Consider the following 16770-nt stretch of genomic DNA (forward strand, 5'->3'; position numbering starts at 1 on the left):
CTGATACGGCCATGAATGGGCCTTACTCTTTACCTACTAGACAGAAGAGCAAATGCAAATCAGTTTGCTCTGAAGCCTCAAGAGCTGCTAGCCCTGGGAATTCCACATGTGTTTGGCTACTGGCTTTTAAGAGAAAATTCAAGTTGAGATCGAGGTTATTTTCAAAACTTAAATTTGAAAAAAGAAAATTTACGGTAAATTATACTGACTGTCAATAACTCTTTACCAAGAAGGCACCAGATTATAGACACACAGTTCTTTAAATCACATCTAAGGAGTAACTGTGATGTTTCTTAAACAGTGATTCTTACAAAAATACATACTTGATTGAAATGATGGGTTCTCGTGGAAAATTAGGTAGCTAGGCACAAGTCACAATATCCAAACTGTAGGTGCAGTACCACGAGGACAAAAAGAGCTCCGTGGGCATTATTGCTTTGACACCTCAGTCACAGTAGAAATTTTGGATTCCCTCTAAGAAAGTTTGTCTTCATTTACATTTAACATGGCACCTCATGCGACATCATTAGTTTCAGTCTACCCTAGAAAGCTAGCGTGGTTTAATGGGAACACTTTTTGGTTTGCGTGTCATCTGAATTTGCCTTGTTTTCTCTCTTTATATTCTTTTAAAAGGCTTGGCTCACATTTCTAGTTTCTACCTTTCATCCACACTAATAACCTTTCTTTGAATATCAGGTATTTGTATTCAGCAAGGTGTTCAACAACCAACTCCAAACATAGGCACCTGAAGACACTGGCTGACTTAGAAAGAAGGCAACTCATCATCTGTTGTGTTGGTATCAGTGAAAAAGGACACGGGCTTTGTATGACTGGAAAGTGACAGGTGACTCCAGACAAAGAATCGGAGCTGAATGGAGAAAGCGAGTATGAACTGGCACAGCGGGAGCACTGCAGATAGGAGGAAAGAATGCACGGTTGCAGAAGAGCACTTTATTAACATCTTCAACCTGCTAACCACTCTCTAGTCTAGTGATTCTCTCGCTCGTAATCAGATACATGTTTGTTTCAGCAGACACACAGCAAGATCCTCAGCAAATCAGAGACCAAAACATCACTTTTTTTTTTTTTAAAACCCAACAAACTTGTAGTGAGGAATTTTAAGAAGAAGTAGAAGAATCCAATTACTGAATGTTCATGCCCTGAAAATTGATTCCAAGAGAATGAAATAAGCTGCACTGTTCATTTCACTGAAGTTTTAAAATTCTTTTCATTCCTCTTTTAATAAATTACACATTCTAACAATGTTAGCTGTTAAGTTCTGTTTTTTCAGTTGACTTCTATAATAAAATTGGAGTTGGTCAACCGAAATGTTGCTACTAATCTAGGATGTGGTAAAGTTACACACAACACTGAAACAAACCATTTAAAATCATATGCTTAAAAGAAAACTGATATCCTGTAACGATGTGGCTTCCTAAAAATAAAAATGCTTAATGGGAAAATAGGGTGTACGAGAATAACAAAAAACCTAGAGTTATAGCTATCACAGTAGGAGTAACAAAATTAAAACTGAAGCCATTTGTTTAAATTAGTGATTCCCAAAGTGTATTCCACACACTGATGTTCACTGCTGACCAAAATACAGGCACACCTCGTTTTCCTGTGCTGCCCTTTATTACACTTTGCAGATATTGCATTTTTTAGAAATTGAAGGTTTGCAGCAATCCTGCATCCGCAAGTCTATCGGTGCCATTTTTCCAACAACATTTGCTCACTTTGTGTCTCTGTGTCACATTTTGGGTAATTCTCCCAATATTTCAAATTTTAAAATTATTATTATATTTGTTATGGTGATCTGTGATCTTTGGTGCTGCTATCGCATAAGGTTTATGACCCACTGAAGGCTTAGATGATGGTTAGCACTTTTTAGCAATAACATATTTTTAAATAAAGGCATATACATTTTAAAAACATAATTCTATTGCACACTTAATAGACTACAGTACAGTGTAAACACAACATTTATATGCACTGGGAAACCAAAAAATTTGTGATTTGCTTTATTGCGATACTCGCTTATTGCGGTGGTCTGGAATGGAACCTGCAATATCTCCGAGGTATGCCTGTAGTTTAGATCAGTGGTTTTCTAACTTGGATCAAAAAAAACCTTTGGCAGAACAACTCTGGTAGGACAAGGAAGATCTGGGGCCCAGAGACTTGATATTTCATTCCCCTCCCCGACCTGTGGCAGCCCCAGAAAGGGCTCTCTAGTAACCTTCAGTCTCCTGTAGCACCTTTCCAAAACTACTGGTTAAAGAGAGCTTGTAAGGAAGCTTGGGCATCCACATAGGATTTGTTGATGATTGCAAATCAGTGATCATTAACTGGCATTTACCAATAACTGGAATGGATAGGCATTATTGCACATGTGACAGATGCCAAACGTCACAATTTGGCTCATTATTCAAAGACAACCCAAATCCTTGGAACCCCCAAGTTTGAGAGAGTGTACCTGTGATATAATTCATGAATTTGTTAAGTGTTAGTGAACAAAATTATAAATATCTCTAATTCTGGAAAATGTTCAGCTTGTTGTTACCTTGAGACTAGCTCTACCAATTCAATGGCTCCTTTTGGGAAGCAGTTTGTAGTTTCTTAAAAATTGTACCTTTCTCAGGAGATCACTCTCTTAAGGTAAAACCAGCTCAGCCGAATTCTTCATTTGTCTCTGATAGTTCTGACAGCCCTAATGAGGCCATGGGGCCAGTTGTGATTCTCATGTGAGCAAGTAAGGTTAGTGCTGTATTCTCAGTGAGAAAATGTATTGACTAGTGGCAATTAACGTACACACCAAAGCCTATATTCTGGACACAAGCAGGATCAGTCAGAATGTGTGGTTCAGGGTTTCTTAACACCACTAACTGTTAACATTTGGGGCTCGATACTCTTTTGCTGTGGGGGACTGACCAATGCACGGTAGGACATTTAGCAGCACCCCTAACCTCTGGTCACTAGATGCCATTATCACTGCACCTCCAGTTGTGACAACCAAAAAATGTCTCCAGACATTGCCAAACGTCCCCTGGGGGCCTCAACCTTCCCTTCCCCAGTGGTGAACCACTGAGGTATGCAGAACCCATCACAAGTCATGTCAATACAGGAGAAAAGCAGTGCTCTCCTCCTAACGGGTGAGTAGAACCGCAGAATTTCAGTACTGGAAAAGCCTGTAGAAACTAAGAAACAACTCACTCACTCCATGGCACAAACAAGGAAACTGAGGCCCAGAGAAGTTACATGATATCTTCATCTATCAAAAACAAGGGTTTCAATACCATGTTTCAAAGCACATGCCACACAACACTAGTTCCTTAAGTTGTTCCTCCAAAACTGGGTTCTGTGGTCCAATAAGTTGAAGAAACACTTCATACCAAATCTTCTTATAAGTAAGGAAAACCTGTTTAATTTTGTTTATACTACAATTTCTCAAAGACTTCTGACCCTGGATCTTTTTCCCGTGTTGAATCCCCATTAACAGGAAGCTGAGCCCACGTGCCCTTGGGGAGTGTGTACATTAAGAAACATGGTACTCTGCTCTGCTCTAGTCGCAGGGCTGTTTTCCCATCCACTGCACTCCCAAATTCCCTGTGAGGTGTGCTGACTATTCCAGTTTGCAGCTGGAGCATTCACCTGAGGGTAAAAAACATTCTTTGTAAACCCAATCTGGCTCACTGATTGGAACGACTATTTCAAGCAATTCTTCCTGTGCTAGGCACCAAGGTACTTCCAAAAAGAAGCCCTCTTTGACCATCCCAAGCATCCTTCCACCTGGATTCTACTATACTTGTGGTCCCTGCCATTCACCTGGCACTTAACATGTCTGCCTTTGGGAAAATTTCTGGTATGTGCAACACTTTTTCTTCCCACAAGCTGACCAGTTTCCAACCAAGGCTGTGTTTTATTAACCTTTCTATAAATCACCCTGTGTAACATATCCAATAGATCCTTTTTGGTTGGCTGAGGAGGGTAAGATCTTTCTTTTAAAAATGTATTAAATATAAATAACCTTTTCAGAAAGTGGTCTTCCAGGAAGAGGCCTGGGTTTAAGCACAAAAAGGTTCTTCTAGTGGAAACCACGTTTACCTGGTCCCTGTAACTCTTTTATAGTTGTCCTTGGAGTACACTGCTAGGATGCTGACACCTGAGCCCATGTTCACCAGCAACATAGGGTACGGGTTATCCAGACAGTACGGCCTTTTTTGACACAATTCGGGATTTGTGGGATTTTCAAAATAGTAACATTCCGGCTTGCCGTTGAAGCCAACAGAGTCAACGTAAAGCAGGCCCTGAATCAGACAGTCCAGTTCGTCCAGTTTGTGGAGCTGCAGGTCAGCAATCTGAAAGAGAAGGAGCCCTTGTGAGAGAGACCACTGCCACCTCAGGGGAAGCCCCCGGAAGCTTTCAGCTGAACTGAACATGTGTCACAAACAGGAAAAGCATGGAAACATCCTTCAAGCACCACGCTGTGCAATCTTGTTGAGAACCAGTCATTCCGCTGGAAAGGCAGCCTTTACCGGACGTCATGTCTACCCACGGTGCCTGCCGAGAGACAGGACCCTACGTGACAGCTGGCAAGGCAGCCACTAGCACGTGGAGTGGGCAGAAGGGTTGCCCCTGAAAGATACGTCCATGTCCTAATTTTCAGAACCTGTGAATGCTACCTTATTTGGAAAAAGGCTCTTTGCAGGTGTGATTCAGTGAAGAATCTTGAGATGCAGAGGGCATCCTGGGTTATCTGGGTGGGCCCTAAGTCCACTGACAGTTTCCTTACGAGACACAGGAAAGATCTGACAGACACAGAGGAGAAGGTCGTGTAAAGACGGGAGGCAGAGCCTGGAGAGCTGCACCACAGGCCAAGGAAGGCCGACGGCCACCAGACGCTGGGAGAGGCAAAGAATGGATTCTGCTGCCCAGGAGTCTCTGAAGGAAGTGTGGTCCTGCCAACACCTTGATTTCGGCCCTCTGGCCTCCAGAACTATGACTGAGTAAATTTCCGTTGTTTTAAGCTGCTAAGTTTGCGGTAATTTGTTAGAGCAGTCACAGGAAGCTAACCCAGCAGACCTCAGGGTGAGGCGACTGAGAATGTTCTGAAAGCAGAAAGGCTCCTACACTTCTTGGCAGGATACGGGGTCCTGAGGGAGGCATGTGAGCCTGGGAGCTGGGGACAATCTCCTCTGAGCCCACACAGCCCAACTCTCCTTTTCCCAAGCCTGGGCTTTGGAGTTCGACAGACCTGGCTTTGAATGCTATAACTCCAACACTTACCTAATTGAGGGATGTGGGGCAAGTTACTTAACTTCTCAAGCCTCAGTTTCCTCCTCTGTAAAATGGGAATAATACCCACAGTGCAGTATTGTGAAGGTTACATGATAATAATATATGTAAAATGCTAACACAGGGCTTGGTAGGTGCAAAGGACTCAAAAAATATTGACTCTTTTATTAATAGCTGAGGTGGTCCCAGAGTGTCCTTTCACGCTCCTATGAAACAAAAACTCCTATTCTCCTAGGTACGGGGGAAAAAAGTAAAGGGGAATAAGCTGGCTGAGGGCTAGCCTTAGCGGAGCATGGGTACTTTGCATCCTCAAAAGTTTATTCACGATCCTCAAGAGTGATATTACTGCTGGCCCCCCCAAAAAAAAAAAAAAAAATCTAACATTCACCAACATGAAACTGAACCAATGATGGAAGATCATTTTTCAGTTCTAATTTAAATTTTAAAAAATCCCTTTAAGAAAATAATAACTGGTATTTATTATTTACTATATGCCAAGCACCTGTACCAGATCATTTAATTCTCACAAAAACCCCATGAGGAGATATTGTTATCCTAACTCTATGGTTAAGGCTCATAGAGCTTAAATAATTTTCCCTAAGTGATACAACTAGCAAATGCCTCCTAATAACTCGCTGTTCTTCTCTCGTCTTCATTCATAATGAGTCCTGCTTCTGGGATCTGGAAACCACCTACACAACTACTATACTTAGATATTTTGCCCCCAAAGCATCATCTTCATTATAAAAGTTAATAGCTAGAAGAAAACTTCTGACTTTTGGTCACTCTCCTGAATGTCCCATTCAACAAAATCCACTGAAGCTATAGCTGCAGAGCAGAATTAGTTAGAATAGGTTACCAGCAAGGTGGTAGACGTCTTCTTTTTTTTAACGTCTTTAAAAATATGGAATGCTTCACAAATTTGCGTGTCATCCTTGCGCAGGGGCCATGCTAATCTTCTCTACATCGTTCCAATTTTTAGTATATGTGCTGCCGAAACAAGCACTAGACGTTTTCTTGATACACAGAAACAATCATTCTAAATGACACTTGGTGATAAAGTACATCCATCTCATAAGTGATTTTGAACATTTCATTTTTCACCAAGTGAAACTTTTGGGTGAGATGCATGTCATGATTCTCGTGTTCAGGGGGTAATACTATAGGTATAAGGCTATCTGGAGACCTAAACACTATAGTGACACAGCCGTGTAAACGCTATTTTCTCATCCTCTGGGATTCCCTGGCCCTATCAACGTCTTCCAACGCACTCACAGCGTGGGTCACATTCTGGCTTGTTTTTGGTTCCGTGGGTGCCCCTGAGCACCACGCTGAAAGGCCTGTCCATAATAATGGCTTAATAAACATTTCTTAAATGGAACAGGGAAAACTGTCCCCTCCTGGATCACCACAAACTGAAAGGTAGCGATTTCATCACCCAGTCTTGGGGCCATAGGTTCACCTGCTTAAAAATTAATCGGAGGTCCATCAACAATATTGACAGCAGTGCCCAGAACCAACATCACAAACACGAACAGTGACACTGTCTGTTCAGGGGACATCCTGAAACTATGTTCGGGAAAAAGGAAAACCTGTCAGGGCAAGTAAACAAAGCACGTAGCTTTGCTCTGAAGGGAAAGATCTCACCTTTCCCCTCAAAATCACTTTCAAATAAAGTGCTAGCAGCAAACAAACATCTCTTCTATAACATTTTACTGAGGGTTGGATATTTCTGAAGCCTGAGGTCATGCATCCCCAAACTGGGAAACAGAAATATTAGTCACTTTCATTGAGACCTATGGTGACCTCCCTCAAAGGTCTTTTCCATCCAGGAAAAGGGACAGGCTCGCAAGTGTAAGCAATGAGTCAAATCATTACTTGGACAGTATGTTCAGATCCCAGCTATGGAGAAACACTCTTTCTTTGGGTTTAGTTTTCTTTATACCAGGGTAACAAAAGCAAATGCTGCAGGAGCCAGTAAAGCAGTGAAGCCCCTTGACTAAATGTTAAAGTAACAGAATGATGGGGATTGTGGCACACAAGACAATCCACACATATTTAAAATTCACTGCAGCCCGTTGTTGCCATGTGGTAATGGGGGCTTAATGTTGCCAAATGATTCTATTTCTCAAGAGCTGGAAATCCAGATTTCATGTGAAAACTTCCAATTTTTAAATGCTGGCAGCTAGTTTTAAATTTTTAAAAAAATATCAGATCCAGCAAACATGCAGATGAAGCTTCAGCTACTGTGAACATAACCTTGTCACCAAGATGTGCTGGTAAATGTTTAACAACCAGCTCTCAGGGAGCAAATGCCCTGGTTTATAGCATTTACCAATTTCCATGGTATAATCACTCCCACCATAGCCAACTTCAAGCTACCAACACGATGTCACTAAACACAGCGTTGGGAAGACACAATGCGCTCTCATGCACACAATGGGCTCTCGTGAGACAGTAGGAGCTGACTGACTTCAGCACCCCACTGCTTGTGACTCTCCTTAGCACTTTTGGAAAGTACGAGTTCTGCCAATTCTTTAGGAATCATTAAGTTTAAACTATTCCCCAAACTTAACACCAACAAACCAAACTTGCCCTAAGACTCAAACTCTGTAAATAATGGAAGTAGGGGAAGAAATAAAGTAAAAAAAATAATTCTTTTTTTCAAACTACTACTATGATACACTAACTTTGCTTTGCCTAGTCCCAAAGTCACCCAAGCAAGCATGGGTGCAGTGGGGTTCTCAAATTTTAGGTGCCATCAGAATCACCTGGAGGGTTTGTTAAATCACAGATCGCTGGGTCCCACTCCCAGAGTTTCTGATTGCATGTCTAACAATATCCCAGGCGGTGCTGCTGGTCCTAGGACCCTACAGACTTTGGAGCTGAAGAGCTGGGGTTAATGCATGACCCCACTCCAGTACAGTGACAAGAGGCCTTCAATAAAATTACATTCTCTCCCCAACAGCAGCTGCCCTGGCTAACCTGCAGGGGTGTTTTCAAGAATCCAGCAAGATGGCTGTGTGAACATGCTTTGGAAACATGAGTTATACGTGAATTTTATATAAGAAGTAAAATAACTCAGGTCTTCTTATCTCAAGTTGAAATACATTTGGAAACATCATTTCCAAACCGAAAACTTTAATTTCTCAAAGGAATTCAGTGATTCCCTGTATGATGAAATTAGAAAACATATGGATTCTAAACACATGTTCAGGATACAACTGTAAGAGGTTCTCCTTATGTGCTTCAGTCTGTCAAAAATAAATACTATTATATATAAGATGGCTAAACAACAAGGTCCTACTGTATAGCACAGGGAACTATATTCAATACCCTGTGATAAACCATAATGGAAAAGAATATGAAAAAGAAGGTATATATATATGTATAACTGAATCACTCTGCTATATAGCAGAAATTAATGCAACATTGTAAATCAACTAGACTTCAATAAGATAAACTTAAAAAGGAACTAAATAAATAGCTGAGTAAATAAATCTGGTAAAAACCATCCCAGGAGGTTTCATACCTACTCTCTAGGGACCTACCCCAAACCAGTTCCATCACTCTCCTGTGCTTGAGAAATGAGCCACCAAATCGTTTTGCACAAAAAGAATAAAATACACATCTGTATGATACTCCACACTTCCCAAGGTGCTTTTGCTGACCCTGGCTCCATAAATCATAATGGAAGTGGCAGAAAAGGTTATCTTACTAAACCAAGAACAATTTGCATATAAAATGGTTGACTCTGAATTATAAATTACACTCGGGGCTCTTTTCTCCTCACACAGGACAGCTAACTGAGACCTGAGAGAGAGATGAATTTCAAATATGTTCTGTGAGTGAGAAAAATAACAAAACCTCAAAGATGGCCTCTTCCTCCTGGCACCCAATGATAAAAGGGGTACATGAATGGCCAAAAGGGTCGAGCCAGAATGAAGTGGAGGGTGACGGTATCTACAAAGCTTATGCTCCTGCAATATCACAAATCAGTCCCTGGATTAATGATAGGAACCCAGCTAATAATGAATGGTCTACTTAGATTTAGAATTTCACACATCCACAGTTACCTTATTATCCCCTCCTGATGATTTTTCCACCATTATTAACTTTTTTCGGTTGTGTCCTTGGAGATTTCTGGCTTAATGAAGGCCAATTCTTAAGTCCTCACACCTTGAAAAAAATGTAGTGAAGCAATAAGAGAATCTTTTACTGTTCCCTAAATCTCATGTAAACCAAGTAAGATTGTTGTTATATCCTGCTTGTTTAGAAGGTAGGTATTTGTTTTCTTCTAAAAAATGAAAAGAGTCACTTCTAACTTCTAATAAATGTTAGTCTTGGACTGAACAAAACTTACAAGGAAAAGTATCTCTTGTAATGAAGAGCTAAGTGGACAAAAAGGATGACTTTTTTCTAAAAATTTTCTATCATTAGAATACTTTGCATTCTAAAGAGGACTCCTGTTGAAGTTGGGAAGTGTACTTGTGGATGAAAATATTAGATTTGGTACATAAAATATTCTGGTAGGTTCTTTAAAACAACACTCGCAGAACATAGACAGTGGGGAGAAACACAAAGTTAAATGAAATCTACAGGATTAAGTGCCCTGGTATACAACCACATGGGAGTCTCCCCTTTGAGAATCGCTTTCTCAAATGGTAGGATTCTTCATTGGCCTACCAATCTCTTGGAGCATATGTTGTTTAAGTTTTTCTTCTGTGTTCCATTTTGTTGAATCATTAATTTTGAAGGCAAACTTTTGCCAGCCAGAAATTTGTTTGTGACAGTGATCCTAAAATGTTGAAGGAAGGAAGGAAGAGAGGGAGGGAGGGAGGGAGGGAGGAAGGAAGGAAGGAAGAGAGGGAGGGAGGGAAGGAGGAAGAAAGGAAGGAAGGAAAAGGGGAAAGGAAGAAGGAGGAAGGAAAAAAAGAAAGAAAAAGGAAGAAAGAAATGCAGCTTTGTTCAACTGAAAGTATTCTACACAGGGGTCTAGTTTAACGCTTGTCTCGTGGCTTTGTAACTCTTTCTAGTACATTCTAAATTGATGAAGACTAGTTAACATTATCTAAGGATTTAAGTACATTTACTATATATGAAAAGGACAGAGTCATCAGACATAACAATTGCTAACTATTCAGGGTCGGCTGACCATCATTTAGATAGCCCTAGTTACTCAGGTTTTTAAAATACATGTCTGCAAACTTGTATTATGCTCTTGAGAGTGATTATATATAACGACAATGACAGGACTTTACAGGTATGTATATGCACTGCTTTATTATTTGTCAGACTGTTTACTACATAGTATAGTAGTATATATTGATCCTTTACAACTTAGTGTGTACCTTCAATTTCCCATTCTGGAAAGGGAAGAGCTTGGATACATTATACCTAAGGGCCTTAGCACTTACTAACTCTAACTCTTCCCCATACCAGCCTGGTTTGCTCTATTTCTTCTTCGGATTCCTACTCCAATGTTACCTCATCACACAAAGACCCGCCCAGCACTTCCTATCCCCCTTACCTATTTCTTTTCCCCACTTACTGCCATTTGATATACTCTATAATCACTTATTTGATTATTGACCGTCTCCCTGCACTAGAATATAAGCTCCAGGAAGGCAGGGGCTTTGTTTTGTTCATAACAGTACTTGTTGCATTGATAGAGTATGATAAATACTTGTTGAATGAGAATGAATGCTTAGGAAAGAGAATGATAAAAACTATTCATCCTCACAAACTTTGGAAGGATCAGGGCATATCACTTACTGACAGACGGGCTACAGGAAGAGATCTGTCTTCAATTGTCTTCACTTTGGCCAAGATTGAGCATGGAAACAGAAGGCAGGCCATATAATACTTCCTTTTACAGATGGCCAGGCTGTTAGGCAAATACTCCAAACTTGCTCCCTGCTCCAGTCTGTTCATTAGGCTCCAGAAGCCTCCTGAAGGAGCAGAGGCTTCTTTATCTTGGCTGTAATAAGATATGACCTTTCTCAGTTCAGAAACTTGAGAAACACACTTGCTCGTGGCCAACATAGATTGAGTCACTTTCTGGAATCCAGGGCATTACCCAAGAGGAGGGACGGAGACTTTGATGGAGCTTGCTTAAATGTCCCAGGTCACCTTGGTACACTTCAGGCTCCCTAGTGGAGATGGACACAGAGGACATCCTGGAGGGACCTGGGGAGCTCACAGCACTAGGGGTGGGTCAGCATTTCCTGAATCAGAATTGATCTGACACCCAGCTCTTACCTAGGGGACGGTATTTAGCGCCTCTTCATCTCTCTTTAGTTTTAGTTTCCTTATCCGCCTGAACACCTTACTGCCACTTTCTGAAAATGATGAAACCGAGGCCCACAGGAGGGACATGTCTTGCCCAGTCACCCAGCTAGTTAAATGCAGAAACAGCACTAGAATTCAGGATCAGTGCTTTTTCATTTATGAACTTGAACTTAATCTCAACTTTCTCAGTTTCAAAACTCTTCAATCATTGGGTCCCCTTAGTGGGAAAAAGATCCCATGGATCATTTAAGTAAGGGGCAGTGTCAGATTCTGCTGGCAAGGGAAAGGGGACACAAGAGGAAAAGCCAAAACCTGAATATAATCAATATAATCAATCTGACTTAATGTAATGCTCTAGGGCTCTATTGCCAGCTCTTGTAGAAACTACTTATCAATGAGATAAATGATGTTACTTTTGATGATGCAAATAAAATTTGCAATTATAGCTTTATTAAGTACAATGAATAATGCACTGATTTATTAATTTATTCATTAATGATAAACTTTCTGGCAAGACTAATCCCCAAATCTTCCAACCCTTCCTTCTCCTATGTTCAATCACTACTGTTAATTTAATTTTCTTTATTTTCTCTATCTATTGTCTCTCTTTCTTCTCATTTGATTCCCTGTGAGATGAAGCTAGACAGTATAGAGATTATCTCGACTGTAGAAATGGGGAAATTGGAACACATAGGTGTTAGGGATTGCTTAGTAAAGAGAAAGTTAGGATTCCATGTCACTCATCCATATCTTCCACTTAGCCAACTGTGTCAAATCTAAATGAGCAACACTGCCAGTCAGGATATAGTACTATTCTTATTATGTAGAGCCATACTCCCTAGATCATATTCATCAATACAGGAATTCACCTCTAAATAATGTCAAAGATTTCATTTTTGCTTGTGAGCAAAACTTCTGAAGGACATTCATAAAACAAAAAAGATACAGAGCAAATGGGTAGAAAGAAGTAATCATTTTTAGTAAGATGTGTAGAAAGCCTTTCCTGCAGGCCTCAGTCTATGTATCTATGAAACGGGCACAATGATTATGTTTTTCATGAAACATAAGAGTCTGTGGAAAACTAAAATACTTCAGAAGGGGATTTACATCACCTTGTCTTTAGCATATTGTGCAGAAGTAATTGTAGCAAAATGATGAGGACAGCCAATATTTATTGAGCACTAAGTGCCAGGTACATATTATCTCATTCAATCCTTCAAGTAAAAACCCTACGAGGCAGAAACTATTTTTATTCTCCTATAGATGAGGAAACTGAGGCACAGAGGGGTGAAGTAAGCTTGTCCAAAGTCCCAAGCCTAGTGGTCAGGTTCTTCCATAAGAGATGCCATGATCATGGGTATGGGAGAGGTTTTCTTTCTTTCTCTAAGAGGTGGTTTTGTTGTTTGCACGGGGGTAAAGCGGACCTACCGTTCTGAAGTCCTCTTCGAACTTAAAAGCCCCGCCTCCCGTGGCACAGAGAGTGGTGTGCAGGCTGGAGAAGTTCTTCTCGCTGCCCATCTGGATGAATCTGTGCATCGCGCAGCTGGGAAAGCGGATGAAATGCAGGTTCCCCTTCCGCCCACACATGGTCAAGTTTTTCAGTTCCAGGTGCACGTCTCGGATCCCGGTTTTCCCATAAGCTGTGTTTGAAGTCAAATACTTCCTGATGCTCTTCAGGTTCTCCACTTCCTCCTGCTCCTCTTCAGCTGTAATATCCTTCGGTTCAAAGTAGACCAATTTAACCAGCGTCCCACCGATATCCATGCCGAACCACGGGAACGCTAGCGGACAGAAAGACAGAGTGCCCTTGAATTCTGGACAAAGAAACGGGCTGTCTTTGAATAGTCAATAATGAAATGCAGTGATGTTGCATCTCTAGCTGCATTTACCATGCAGTTTACCTGAATTCAACTATAGGTGCCTAAAAGAAGAGACAGGCGAGGAGAAATTCACACTTTAAATGGTGTCCATGATTCTGCCTACACTTCATTCAGAATCGGCCTCGGAATCGAACATGAGATGAGAATAAGATTCCCTAAGCCAGTCTCAATTCCCACGTGGTTCTCAGGGCTCCAGAATCTTACCAAACAGAGTTAACTCCAATACTTAAAGATACATATTTTGCATACACTCTGGCTCCCAAATGCTATTTTATCAGAATCTCAGCCAAAGAAACAGTGATCTGTTCTGATGCCAGAGGAAACGCTGGCTATGCTAAGTGTACCAAGAGATGGTATGTTGACCTCTACGCCTCACGGTGTCTTCCTAGCTCATTCTTCGAAGATCATTTTTACAGCATTCAATTTTTGCCTTCATGAGCTGACTTTATATGACATGACTCCACTGCTTTAATCTACAGGATAAATAGGAAGGAGAAAGGAGAGAGAGTGGGCTGTGAGAGCTGAGGGGCACACATGATGATCCCTATGGCGACAGAATTCTCAAAAGAACAGCTCGAGCTACAACTCATTTCTTTCTTTATTAAGGAGAGATACTCTCTCCATCTCAAATGGCCCGCCCAGAAGTCCTCACCTCAGCCATGTGTCCTCTGCCACAGATTCTGATTTAATTCTGAGGGAGGATCTAGGCATGAGCATTTTTTTTTTTTTTACGTTCCCCAGAGGTTTCAACTTGCAGGCTTGCAAACTGCTAAGCCACAAGAACCATGACCACTGAGAGTCAAGCCCACAAATAAGCATAGCTCCTGACCAGGTCTGCAACACAAAAGCATGTTTTGTGTTATATTTTTATATATAAATATATATTTATATTTAATCTGCTGGAGAGGCTTATCTATGACAAAATGAATTTCCATTGTAATTATTTTTTATTATTATTAAGAGAATGGGCTGAGCTCCCTGAACAGGCTGACTTTATTTAGAGGCAACCTGGAAAGTTAACGCTGGGCTGTCATATGATCTGTAATGAACACAGGGCAAACCCAAGTGGGAATCCAAAATTTGGAGTCTCCCTTTTCATCTTCCTCAGCAGACTCCATGGGCTAAAGCTGAAACTTCTATTAAGACTGAGTTTAAAGACTCAAGCAGTAAAAGTGGCTTCTTTCAAAAAGCTTATTTTATTCAGCCCTAGAGAACATCCATTTGAGCCCTGGTCAAACTGTGCACATTACACCTAGAGATTACATTGCCAAGAACATACCTGGGACCTAGAGGGCTTCTTTTTTCTAGGCAGCTCCACTATTTAGCTCTCTTCATGGGTACACTGGGGAGGGAGGAGGAAGGAGTACATAGGAGGAAGCCATTCCTGAACAGAATCTTCTCTCTTGTGCTTCCCTGTTGTCATTTTAGCTGTGACACAAGCCAGCTGCTCCACACTTAGTAAGCAGTAACTCTAATGGTACAGAAAAATAAAACCTCAAACTCCCAAACAGATTAAGAGCAGCAAATTCCACTGACAAAACCAATTTAACAAATGTCCTATTATCTTTGCAGAAGTTTGCAAAGCAAATCCCACACAGCCCAGTGTAGGGTGGGAAGCTTGCTTATCCTAGCAGGAGAGAATAGAGAACTGGAAACAGTTCATCCCTATCTCACAGATGACATTTCTTGGTCCATTCTCTAAAAATTACTGTCAGCATGGCCCACAGTGTAGGTAATAGGTAAATCCCTGATTTAGAATTCAGACCAATTGCTTCCCAGAAGCAGCAGCCAGTAACTAGCTCACATTAACTCCCTCCACCTCCCTGGATCTCAATTTCCTTATCTGTGAAAGGAGTGGACTGCATAAGAATGGCCTCCAGTTCCCTCCCTCCCATAAACTTTCCATGGATTTTTTAAGAAACACACACAAAAAATCGCAACTACCCCTAATCACACAGGCCATCCAGAGCCCTAGTTTTAAACCCCACTGAAATAAGCTACAGTACGTCAACAGGTGCCCAGGCTATGCAATTGGGGTTGCAGGTGTAGTCCATTCTCATCAAAGTAGGAAAGACACGTACTACTGGATAGGATGGGGGAAGGGTATTCTGGAACATTGCTAGGATAACTATTTTTGAAAGACAACAACATCTATTAAACATCTAGCAACATCTATTAAAATTAAAAGTACACATACATTTTAAATGCAGTTAATCCCTCTCTTGGACCATATTAGAAAAAGGACCAGTATTCGAGGATGGGTATAAGGAAGTTCACTGCACCCCTTACAGTGGCCAAATTTAAGAAAAACAAAAAGCAAGATCAAAACAAATTGGAAACAACTTGCATGCTCTTTAACAGAGAAACTTCAATAAAGTATAACTTCCAAACCATGGACTATTAGGCAGACATTAAAAAGAATGAATGAGATCTATACTAACTGCCTAGAGAGATACACCCCCAATCTTCTGTTAATGAGAAAAGCAAGAGATACCTAGAAGTGTAAATAATTTATTAACCCCATCTGGTTTGAAATAAAAGTAGGGGAGGAAGGGAGGAAAGAAAGGAGGAAGGGAGGGATGAAGGACAGCAGGCAGGCAGGTGGAAAGAAGACCCTTAAGTGTTTATGATTTTATGAGCCCACAGGAAGGTACAGAGGGCCACCCCTTCAGGTTGTTACTATTGTCAGAGGGTGGCAGGATAAGCAGGTTTTATAGGTAGAGGTTAGAAGTCAGGGGAGAGGATGAGAAAATTCTATACTTAGAACTTTCAGTATATAAAGAAGTAAAAAAATAAGAATTCAGTGATAACAGAAAATAGGAGACACCTTAGCACAGAACGGACAGAATAAGGTGTGTGTAACCCAGAAGAGCCCCTACATGGCCTTTATTTGGTTGGATATTGTTAAGTACAGGAAACTGAAAAGAGGTCTCACTTTTTAAAATGCGTCAGGGGACAGCTAAGCATTTTATAAGTTATTTACGATTCCAGTTTCTTCTTCCTGCTTCACCTCCTGCGCAGTTTTGAGCCATTTCAAAGCTTTTGTTAGCAACTCAGCAAAACAGAGGGGAAGAGTGTAGAGTTTTGGAAATTCAGTTAAATGTCATATCAGCAGTTTGGGTTAAGGTAAAAGGGAGCAAGGATTGGAAAACTATAGTTTGAATGGCAACAGAAATTGCTTTCACTTACCTATATTCATTTCTTACCGTCACGAAAAATTAAATGCTCTTCTATTCACATTTTAATGCTTTTATAGGACACTGTCATATTTTAAATGTTCAGTTTTATTTATCTTCCTGATATCAAG

General features: G+C 40.8%; 1 protein-coding gene and 1 long non-coding RNA gene across 13 annotated transcripts in view; one reads left to right on the forward strand and one right to left on the reverse strand.

Annotated features, from left to right (window-relative positions):
• The window catches only part of LOC309604704, a 102364-nt gene that overhangs the window by 50459 nt on the left and 35135 nt on the right, over positions 1 to 16770 (forward strand). For 4 of the 6 annotated variants that reach the window (XR_014230981.1, XR_014230982.1, XR_014230983.1 and 1 more), the window contains one exon: positions 697 to 4093. The exons of the other annotated variants lie outside the window; for them this stretch is intronic. This is a non-coding gene — a long non-coding RNA (uncharacterized lncRNA). Of the gene's footprint in view, positions 1 to 696; positions 4094 to 16770 lie in introns of those variants that run through there. 6 annotated transcript variants of the gene reach the window in all.
• Positions 1 to 16770, reverse strand: part of PANK1 (pantothenate kinase 1) — a 66608-nt gene that overhangs the window by 12928 nt on the left and 36910 nt on the right. For 4 of the 7 annotated variants that reach the window (XR_014230938.1, XM_082339486.1, XM_082339488.1 and 1 more), the window contains exons 2-3: positions 13012 to 13364; positions 4102 to 4355 (exon numbers count right to left, since the gene is read on the reverse strand). The exons of 1 other annotated variant lie outside the window; for it this stretch is intronic. Coding sequence is in view for 5 of the 6 variants with exons in the window: in XM_082339486.1 (XP_082195612.1) it covers positions 4102 to 4355; positions 13012 to 13364 (607 nt within the window). In the remaining variant the exon portion in view is untranslated. Of the gene's footprint in view, positions 1 to 4101; positions 4356 to 9368; positions 12966 to 13011; positions 13365 to 14742; positions 14772 to 16770 lie in introns of those variants that run through there. 2 more of the 7 variants (XM_082339489.1, XM_082339490.1) reach the window with 2 other exon arrangements.

Source organism: Balaenoptera borealis (assembly GCF_965194805.1).
Source record: "Balaenoptera borealis genome assembly, chromosome: 10".
NCBI lineage: Eukaryota > Metazoa > Chordata > Mammalia > Artiodactyla > Balaenopteridae > Balaenoptera > Balaenoptera borealis.